Raw genomic sequence first — 10,716 nt, 5'->3', positions numbered from 1 at the left:
CCCCCTTCCTTTTATTATTACTTTTTTATTTCATTTCTACAAGCTTCAATCATTGGTGTTTGGGGTGTTGAATGGAGCTGCCCGAGTTTAATTTGAGATAAATGAATTGGTCGCTGGAATTAATCATTCTTGTTATCTAAGACTCGAGTTGAGATCTCGGCTACTGGGGATACGGATCTCGACTGAGAAAAGTAAAAAAAAAAACCCCAATAACGAAATCTCATTGAACAGTGAAAGCGCCCCATAGAGACTCTAGTACCTGGCCTTGCGTGCCTAGTCTCCGAGCATCCGAACAAGCACAGCGCTGAGAGAAAAAAGAAAAAGGAAAAGTAGACAAGCGAGGGGTAAGGAAAAAAAAAGGAACAGGGAACAAACAAAACAGTAAGCCCCATCTACCTAATCCACAATTAATTTACTTAGGGCTAACGATGCTACTCTAATAACCTAGCGTGTCTAAGCCACTTACTCCGGTTGGACGATTCCTAAAAGCTTGCATTTCAATGACAGATGTCGGACGTCGGTCGACTCCGGTGTAATTGCGCAATGCTGAAACATGTCCACTTCTGTGGAGTTTGACCATAGTTTCAGAGCATCCTTGCAGAAGGTGGTATTGAAGGTGTGTGTAGTGGATGCATCATGCGAGATACACGCAGCGAGTCTCGCCGGATTTGCGTTCCAGATGGGCCAGGTTAGCAACAACGAACAATCATATTCGGAATCGGTTCCGAGGCGGCGGATTTCAAATCCGGGCTAATTCGGTGGAGTTCCAGATGCATTTCTAAACTTTTTTGTGCTTTTCTTTTTTCCCTTTCTTTTCTTGCATCTTGTGGCGCTTGGTACCTAAGGTAATCACAACTTTTACTGGTCAATTCGTAAGTGGTGATGGTTGAGAATCCATAATTAATTATAATAGATTGACCGCAATTACAGCGGCGGCTCACTCGGATAATTATCAGACCTGTATACGAAGGTATTGATGAGCCTCAATTATGGAATTCCGCCACCTGCCGTGGTGCGTTCATATCGACTCAGTGGGCTTGTTGCGGCTGTAGGAGCTGACTCAAGCGTCATGTTTTTCTAGCCGAGAATCTATATATAGGTTGGCATTGATTGATTGATAGATAGGGAAAGAAACAACGTCGAAAGCGGGTACTCGGTAATGGGAATTCTTATCTTGAAGACGGTATAAAGATATAGATTGGTTATCCCCCCGTCGCATGATATTTCAGATAAATAGATTCTGACCCCATCACACTCGATGGGACCGCCGGTATATTGATTCCTATTCATGTCATGAACGGACAGTGACATCAGGGCTGGAACGGCACGATTTCGGATTAGTCCCTGCAAGTAGGTCCATGCATTTAAATGCTCACGTGTGCTTTACAGCCAAGCGAGGTCAACCTTTGGGTCCAATGGTGCCCGGAATATTTCCCCAAGCCTCGATCGAGACCGATAGAGAGGGGACTAGGCACGGGAAATTAGACCAGTCACAATCGACTGTAAACCAACCTTGTCAACACGAGGAAAATGGCTGCAGGAACCTGTTTTGTATAGAGATGTGATGGGATCCAGACCACGGAATCCGCCGATTAGATCTCAACGAATCCATCAAGCCAGCACAACTGTGTAACCGAAGAAAACCCCTCATCATCATTGTTCCAAGCAGGATGGGGTACAGCAGCGGATTGTCACGGGAGGGACCACATGGGACCGGAACCTAGGCGATCCAATCACAGGCGAGAGGCCAGCCTCTAAGAGGATCATTTCCCGTGCGGTCAGCCGTTTCTTACAAGCCCAAAAGACGAGGTAAACGGCTGCTAGGTTTTGCCTAAACGAATGAGGCGCCACACTGGACAGAGATCCGATACCCGCACTAAGAAAAGAAAATAAATTAAAAAAGAGAAAAGAAAAACACACACCCGAGCGCCGAGAGTGCGGTGCAGTCCTTCTGTGCTAAGACCAGGCTAGGAATCCTGGTGTGCCAGTCTGTCCTTTTTAATTGTTCATCCCATGATCAGTCTTCATCGTGAGCAGATCTCGGTTAGGATTCGTGCGTTGGTGCAGAGGCAGAAGAGGACAAGGGTGCTCAAACAGAAGAGATCAACAAGAAGATCAATATTACGCATTTTGATCACTGTAAGAAGTACGGCAGGAGATAGGTGCCTAGAGACATGCCTCGTCTCGCGGACAGGGTTCGTCGAGTCTAGGTGCCTCCGGAATTTAGGCTAGCGGTGCTGCTTGCTCTTTTCAGGGATCGGTAGTCGTCAAGTGATGCCCTAAATCATGCCATCAATATCCAGTCAGAACTACCGACGGAATCCTTCCGTTCAAAGTACTAGTAGTCAACCCGGTCATTTTTGCTACGCTCATGCAGGCGGTACGGCACTGACGGAAAGAAGGTGAGTTGATAGGCCATGAAAAACGGCAAGAAAGAGAATGCGTAACCGCCCGCGCAACCAATGGCACGAAGATCAGTCTACAGAGCAGAAAACAGTCAACAAATGCAGGATATATTCTCTGTGGGGTTTGGGATTGGATCATGTAGGGTACAGGATCATAATGTATAAGAAGCTTGGGCCCAGGACCCCTGTCCTTACATGGCAGGATGTCAGGAGCATCATCATCGAATAAGGTGGAAGATGAGGAAGAAAAACTACTAGTGAGGAAAGGATGCGTCCTCGAACCGTCGGATTAGCTGATCATTAGTAAGTGAATACTACGGCTGATCATTGATAGCTTGAGGTATTGTCACCAGCAACAAGACACTAACGAGCCGCTATCACATCAGCAGGCATTGAATGCCGGTTAGGTCAGGCCGAAAGCAAATGCATTATGGGAGGAACCTTAGTCTGATCGACACCAGCCACAAGCACGAGGCAACCCATATACCATACCCACTATGGAGATTTCCTTGTGTTACAACTTCCGGCGTTAATAATACATCACCCTACGGAGTAGACATTCCTACAAAAATCTAGATTTTCTATATTGATAAGCAGAACGGCTTCTAACGGCTTACGTACTGTGTGTAGTACGAACTATAATTGAGATGGTACGGGGAGGAACCATTCGGACGAAACGCGGAAAGATCGATAGCGAAAAATCTCCGGGGGGGTTTTAAGGGGGACAGCTACCTATTGGTAAGGGTTAAGGGTCTTCCTTTTGAAGAAGAGTAGGTAGTAATGATGATTGGCAGCGGGGATCAAATCTTTTCGGGATTCAAAGGACGTTAATCGTCGCCTGTCCAATAATCATCCCTTCCATTTTTTCTCTTTCCTTTTCGTTTCCATAGGAAGTAATTTTGGAAGATCCCAATGTTGTTCTTCTGGGTCGCCACTACAGTTATCCATCGAATCATTCACAATGAGCAAGGTTTATTATCAGCCGGCCCACCCGCTAAACTCCTCTCTCAACCGTCCCGGTTGAGCTTCCGGGCTAGACTTCCACCATGCGGCCCATCCCATCCAATGGCTGCATCCGAGGAAGGATTCCGAGGTATCGTCTCAACGACTACAATAGAACACCTTTTGGGGAAGTCTTCGGATCTCAGAAGCCAGTTTCCATATTTAGTTCCTATCTAAGGTATACCTCTTTTAGCATCTTATTAGTATAATACTAATAAATATGCGAAAGAATTTTCCTAATTGAAATTTATTCTCAGCAAGAATTATAATTACTATTGTGTTAACATTAGCTTGACAGGCAGCTTCAGAGGCGCATTGACTGCATGAGAAAAGAAGGCATCGGTGAAGAGAATAAGAATAGAACCTTAAACTGAACGGGAGTCCAATCAAGCCATGAAGTTAGAAAACCCACAGGAATAATGAGGTAAAGGTCATTTGACTTTCCTTATGCCCGCCCAATCTCTCAGAAATGCCATCGTTTCTTTTCTTTTTTCCCCTCTCTCCCCCCTCAGCACTAGATAGAAAATAGGCAAAACATCGGCTCTTCACTTCAGTAGTACGGTTGCCTAGGATGAGATGATCATGTAAACCCCTGCCCAAGTGTCGAGTATACAAATTTATTTATAGCAGTAAGGGGGTTTGATTTAAGCTTAGTACGAGCAATTCCGTTGACCAGGGTTATCCCTCAATATCAATACCTTTTTCATTATGATACTTATACCGGAGTGGGACCATTTGGGCCATGAACCGTGGGAAGACGCGACAGGACACGTCGTGGATCACTACAACTTACACTGCCACTGCCGATCTCGGGTTACCTTGAGCGTTAGCTAGAGGTCTGATCATCTCCCATCTTGTTGCGTAAAGTCGATTAGTACGAGGTAGGTACCAGTGTGGATGAGCATGGTAGGAATCAATAACAATAACAATAACAATAATCATCATCATCATCATCATCACAATCACAATCATAAAGCCAATAGTTATTACCACAAATCTTTCCGATCTACGGTATGAAAATGAATTGATGCCGTCTCAGATTTGCTTAATTTCGGGCAGACATCCGAATCTCACATCATCGTGTACTAGAAATCCAGTGGATAGATCCATAACTAGGACACAGTACTTCGGAGTACAAGTATGTGTATGGAGTACAAACTGTATTTGTTCCACCAAAGCTGAAATACATATGTAGACTAGAAATGTCAGATTTCATCAAGATTTATTGCCCCTCTTTCAAAGCCCAGTACGCCTAAACTATATTATTTTCCTTTCCCTTTCTTTTTTTTTATTTTAATTATTTCCTTTCCATATAGAGAGGGTGTTGAAAAATGGGAGGGGAAGCTAATGAATCAAAAACCAAATCCCAAAATAAAAGAACACAACGGAGGACTCTCCCACTAAAAGTCCAGCCTAATGCGAAGACTAAACCCAAGACGAAGATACTACTCCGGAGAAAAACTCAAAAAAGGGCCTGTCGGCAGAAGATTCCTGAGCGAGATGAATTCTGCAGTAAGCTCCAATTTATTTAAGCTCCACTTTCCTCCGATCTGATTTGAGTAGAAACCGGTGTCGTTTCAGCCCATGGTTTGCTCTAACTGGGGTCAGCCGAGAGACTTTCGGAGTCGCTTCCTGGCCCTTAGCCAAAAGAAGACCCTGGAGAATGGAGTCCGTTCCGGCCGATTACTCTGGTAGGGTGTCTAGGATAAAGTACTTGACGCATTGAGCGCGTGGCACTGGGAAATTGAATCCATCGTGTCGATCGACGTTCCTTTTAGGGTCTCTGATATCGCAAAGAATTCTTCTTCTGGATCTTGAAGTTTTAAATAAAATAGAAAAGAAAAGAACAAAAATAAAAATTAAAAAAAAATTATCAAGATACTGAGAGAAAGAGAGAAAGGAAAAGGACAGAAAAAAGACAGGGAAAAGACAATTTTATCATTATCCATCGATTCTTATTTCTTCACTTCTGACGGTTTGGTTTGATGCTTAAATTTAATTTATTTTCTTACCTTTTGTTTTTCCTTTACCTATTTCCTTTTTCTGTTCTTTGAGATATTACTTTTTTTTTATCTTTATTTTTAAAATTACCACTCGCCATTCATCACTCTCATATCATTCCATACGGTCATTCTTCTCCGTTTAAACCTCCTTTGCTTTTTGCCTCAATTTTTCTCTCCTTTCTCTTTCCCTTCTACCTTTCCCTTCCCCCCCACCATTTGCAGGAGCTACCTTATTCCTTTTTACTTTAAAGGAGTTTTATTTGTTCATTTGTATTATCAACCTGGAAGAATAATCCTCCCGCGTTACTTCCCCCACTCTTCATCGACCGAGAATCTCTCTCCCTTAACACGACGACCTCGGTATTTGACAAGCAGTTCGGTGGAGCACCCGAAAAAAAAAGATTGGTTTGACGGTGTCGAACCTCCATCTATCCGCAAACAGCGCGTTCATACTTTAAATCCTCCCCGACTGGGCTCATTCTTACCATACCTAATACCTAAGGTATAGGTATTATATGGGTTATATGTTATATCAGCTATTATATATTACACATTACTGCCACTAGAGCCCCGGGGTTGCCTCAGGCGTCAACCCTCCTCAGCTTAAAGTGATACTCATCCCAATTGGCAATTCAGTCGCCACCACTCGGGGTTTCTCCTTTTCATTGGTCTCGGTCGTCGGGATCTCACTATTGTGCTCATTCTTCAAACACTCATCCATTGGCAAATTCTACGGAAAGTAGGATCATTGCCAATCCTACAAAGAAGCCTCGAGCGGCGGATTCGGGGGTTTGCTCGTTTTCTACTTTCTTCTTTGTTGTCTTAATTCTTATCTCCGGTTTATTGAGAAACTTTGACCACACAAGGGGATAAGAAAATTAAGGAAAGAGCAAGGAGGGAGAAAAGGGAAGAGAGAGAGAGACAGAAAAAAGCTAAGGTTGCACGTGTCGGGATTTGTTGGGTTGTCGCTCCTTTTCACGCAAAATTATCTTGCGTTCTTACCATACTTCACGCATTTGCTATCTTCTCCCCTTATGAGTTGGCGTTCGGTGGCTCGACATGCAGACGCAGTATTTCCGTTCGCCGAATAGCCAAAGCCAACCGGCCGTTTCTTATGAGTTACCGCCGGTGCAGTCGGTAACCTCGCCCTCAGGGCCTTTTCCACAGACTGGCCCTCCGCCTGCTCTTCTTTCCGCTCCGCCGAGTAGACCCGCTAGCGGATTGAGGATGGCTCATCTTCTACAACCGTTACCGCACCAGATATCAAATCCACCCCCGCCACCTCCGCCTTCTTCTTACTCACGATCGTATGAATCAAGCGGCTCTCCGGCGGAGGGCGCGTCTATGCTCCCAGATGCGCCACCGCTCAATGGCTCTGCTCCCGGATCATCGGGGCTTCTTCCCCAGCCCAGTGGCGCTGGCCAGCAGCAGATGCAGCAGCCGTTACAACAAAAGCGAGCGTATCGGCAGAGAAGGAAAGACCCCAGTTGCGACGCGTGTCGTGAGCGCAAAGTTAAGGTACCGAGTTTTCACCGACGTCCCTCTCACTTTGGCTTAAGATCCCCCAAGGCGGTGTTGTTAACTTCCTCCGATTCAGTGCGACGCTTCGGAATCGTCTAGTTGTACAGAATGTACAAATCGAAAAGTACGATGTCAGTTCACGAAGGAGACCAACAGACGCATGTCATCTATCAAGTTTGTGCCGCGACACCATACGTTTACTGGCTGTCTCATTCTGATTGTGTCGTAGGCAAGTACAGGACTTGGAAAAACAGCTTTTATCGACTAAGCAGCAATTACAACAGCTGCGATCGGGCATGCTGAGGCCGGACAACCTAGTGGATCTTGATGTCGACGGAACCGGACAGTCTCAGTTGAAGCTCCCCGACATTGGGTATCGGCCACCACGCCAGCCAAAGGCCCCAATTTCACAAAATTTAAGCGAAGCTAGAGCCAATCTGCGAAATTATGGAAGAGGGATTCTGAAAGTACCAACGCCGTATCGTCAGCCGGGTCCCAAATCGCTACTCGCATCCGATCCTCCACCGCTTCCGCAAAAGGATGTTGCAGACCGTCTCCTCTCGCAATATTACGCATGCATTCATTCTGTTCTGCCAGTGATCCATTGGCCAAGCTTCATGATGGATTATGAAAAGGTGTACCAAGCCGGTTCGCTTCTAGGCGTCCCTCGAGAATGGGCGGCCGTGTTGTTTGGGATCTTTGCTTGTGGCTCTCTGCACACACTCGAAAAGACTAGGGAGCACGACGGCAAAGAGTTCATCAGGACCTCTTGCGGGGTTATCGATGTCTGGAAGGACAACTTCACCTTGGATCAAGCGCGAGCTGCCCTTTTGGTCAGTCTCTTCCTCTTCGAAGTTAACGCGAAGTCAGCCAGTTGGGTATGGGTTGGATCTGCGGTGAGAGTAGCGCAGGAGATAGGACTGCATCTCGAGTCGGGACCGTGGTCAGCTCTTGAAGGGGAAATGCGCAGGCGGGTATGGTGGGGTTTGTATGCGTGGGATAGGTATATGCCTGACCAAACCTCCAATAGTACAGGATTCATGCTTATTGATTCATATCTTCTTAGGCTTCTCGCTCTGGAAATGGGAAAGCCTGTTCTCATTAATGATCAAGATTGTGACGTTAATCTTCCTTGTCCGGTCGACGAGCAGTATATCTCGGAGGGTGGTATTGTTCCGGAAGGCCAGCAGACTACCCCTCTCCTCGCCACTATACATGTTGTTCGGTCGATTGGTCAATTGGTTCGAACGTTAAGAAGCTCCACAATCAGCCCGGCAACCTTGGAGATATTCGAACGACATTTTCATACTTGCCTAGCCACCTTCCCTGCGCAATATCATCCCCAGTCCGATCAATACCTTGATCCCCGGTCCATCCTCCCCCTCATATACCTGCAAAACGCCCGTCTCATCCTCTATCGCCATAACATTTCTCCTTTCTGTTCCCCTGAGGTCCGGTCCTCAGCATTGGATTATTGCGTTTCGATCTCTCAGGACACCGCTCACCTTCTTTCACGTTGCATGCAGGACCCTCCAGGTCTTCATGGCTATTCTTCACCTACTGGGAATGATGATTGGAGGACATTGTTGGCATCCTCCGCAGGCACTGTGCTGTGTACCCACATCTGGCGTTGTGTGCTAGTGCTGTTGTTCCGCCAAGAGTACGATGCTGCGCTGGTATGTGTCCGGGCAAGTGCTGTGGTTGGAGACTCCCGTTCGGTCAATGCAGCGTGCGGACGATACATTGCATTTTTCTTGAAGTGCCTTCTGGACCTACACCGTCGCCTCGACAGTGTGGATCTCGAGAGGGATGAAGAAATGCTAGCGTACGTGTCGGGCGACATGCAAGGCAGCACTGGTGGCAGCTGGGTGTGGCAAGGCAGCGAAACTGGCTCCCAGCTGGAGATGTTGACCGACTTCGGTAGTCCGGTCCCGATGCCGCATCCTACTGGAAGAGATAATCTGTCTACCGGAGAAGCAGAAGATTGGGATGGCTGGGACTGGGTTGAACAGACCGTTCAGTATCTAATCAGCGAGAAACAGAAGCGGCGGCAGGAATATAATAGAAATGATGTGCAATGTCTTCCGACGCCGACAGACCCTGCATACCTCACCCGCGAGACTACAAGTGGGGGTGATGAACCAGTGCCTCAGCAACAATCAACCTCATCACATTCACGCATGACAATCGCGAGCATTATCTGATATGGCGGTTTCAGCCCTTTGCAATCTGCTATTTTGCGACTATTGCGCACATCTATGACTTCAAGTCAGTGCCATCTCTCCCGATACTAGCTTATTATTGGACCGCCAAAACACCATCGGTCTAATATACGGCGCGTCCCGAAAAACGGGGCAGAGCAACAGTTTGTGAGTGAAGCAAATGACACGGGTACCGGGAGTGACGAATGTCTGCTTCGTCAAGCCAGGCGTGGACTGTATTATCTATCTGTATTATTTGTTCTAGATGATGATCCGAGGTCCATGTGAAACGAGATATGTCTTACGACCAAATCCTTGATATCCATACGATACATTTGATTACATTGAGCATACCACCAACATGCGTTTCATCGCTGTAGTATTGATATTTGTCTTTTTAGAATATAGACTTTTGTTTCATATACAGTGCCATCATGAATTTGTTTGTTTATTAACATGATACTTCCCAATTCCAAGCCCCTAGCATTAGTGTGACCACAGATTAAACCTCCAGATTAATACTCCGTCCAAAACGCGCGTACAGGGCCACCTTCAGCTGCTGCAACTCCTCGCGCAGATCACTCAACTTCTCCTCCAGCCCCGACACCTCGGTGTCAATCTGGTCCGTCGATGAAGAAAGGAGAGACTGGGCATCAGCAAGAGGTAGTTGAAAGAAGGAGTCCCCAATTTTGTACCTATTCAAGTCAGAGCCACATACATTTGGAAGTAAAGGGAAAATAGAAAACAATCAAAAAGTAAAATCAATGAATACTCACGGCACCAATTCGTCCTCATCGGCAAGTTCCAATTCCATAGAAATCTCCTCGAGATCTTCTTTATCTTTCTACAATGTATTAAAATAGATAATAGATTAATACATGAACCACGTGAATATCAACACATCATCATCATCCTCCGAGCAAGATGACTAATAATATAAAAAAAAAGTTGCGTGGCGCAGAATCAATAGACATGCACATACCTGCTTAGCCTTCAACTGCTCCTCGAGCAGCGTTTCGCGCTGATGAAGACGGCTGAACCGGTTAATCTTCTCCTGGTCTTCGCGACGGACTTCATTCTCTTCTCCTGCTGCGGAGACTTCGTCTTCTTTCGAGAGCTGGGGTATCTTGTTAGGTCAGTTATTCAGGATGAAGGATATTAAGTAGGCTTACCATGCGACGTTGCATCATTTTTACTTTTCTTTTTCTTTTTAAGGCGGGGCGGAGTCCTGAGAGAGGGTGGAGGGATTTCGTTGCTTGATAGGATAGATCCCGTTAATTTGGTTTTGGTTTGATGTGGTCTCGGTGGGAGCAAAGTCAGGTGGTCTGTGCGTGCATCTCTTGGCGGTTTTGACGGTTTGCCTGATTGGTTGGTTTCAATATGTAGTATTCTGGTCTAGTTACGTATTGTAGGGCTCAGCTTGTTTTCCTCGCGGATTTAGATACGTGGTTGGACTCCTATCTATATCCTACAGAGAATGCGGACTGCTTCCTGTGAGAGTGTCGTGCCCTGAAATCAAGGCATACTCTTAGACCAAGCTGTAGTAGATAATACCTGGAAAAATACTACCCGCTTGTACGGAGG

General features: G+C 46.1%; 2 protein-coding genes across 2 annotated transcripts; one reads left to right on the top strand and one right to left on the bottom strand.

The window, feature by feature from the left end:
* Nucleotides 1-6,469: 6,469 nt before the first annotated feature.
* Nucleotides 6,470-9,135, top strand: BDW43DRAFT_302698 (transcription factor domain-containing protein; the record flags this gene model as incomplete). The annotated part of the gene is made up of 4 exons (XM_032045285.1): nt 6,470-6,928; nt 7,008-7,105; nt 7,161-7,934; nt 7,998-9,135. The coding sequence occupies 4 exons, from the start codon at nt 6,470-6,472 to the stop codon at nt 9,133-9,135; spliced, it is 2,469 nt and encodes an 822-aa protein (XP_031896937.1).
* A 249-nt stretch (nt 9,136-9,384) lies between these two features.
* Nucleotides 9,385-10,377, bottom strand: BDW43DRAFT_172461 (tubulin-binding prefolding complex subunit GIM3). The gene is made up of 4 exons (XM_032038748.1): nt 10,305-10,377; nt 10,115-10,249; nt 9,909-9,976; nt 9,385-9,827 (listed from the first exon to the last, which is right to left on the bottom strand). Exons 1-4 carry the CDS (start codon nt 10,320-10,322, stop codon nt 9,635-9,637), a joined length of 414 nt encoding a protein of 137 aa, XP_031896936.1. The 5' UTR covers nt 10,323-10,377; the 3' UTR covers nt 9,385-9,634.
* Nucleotides 10,378-10,716: the final 339 nt, after the last annotated feature.

The sequence above is a fragment of the Aspergillus alliaceus genome (genome assembly GCF_009176365.1).
Source record: "Aspergillus alliaceus strain CBS 536.65 unplaced genomic scaffold BDW43scaffold_46, whole genome shotgun sequence".
NCBI lineage: Eukaryota > Fungi > Ascomycota > Eurotiomycetes > Eurotiales > Aspergillaceae > Aspergillus > Aspergillus alliaceus.
This window is presented reverse-complemented; position numbering and strand designations above follow the sequence as displayed.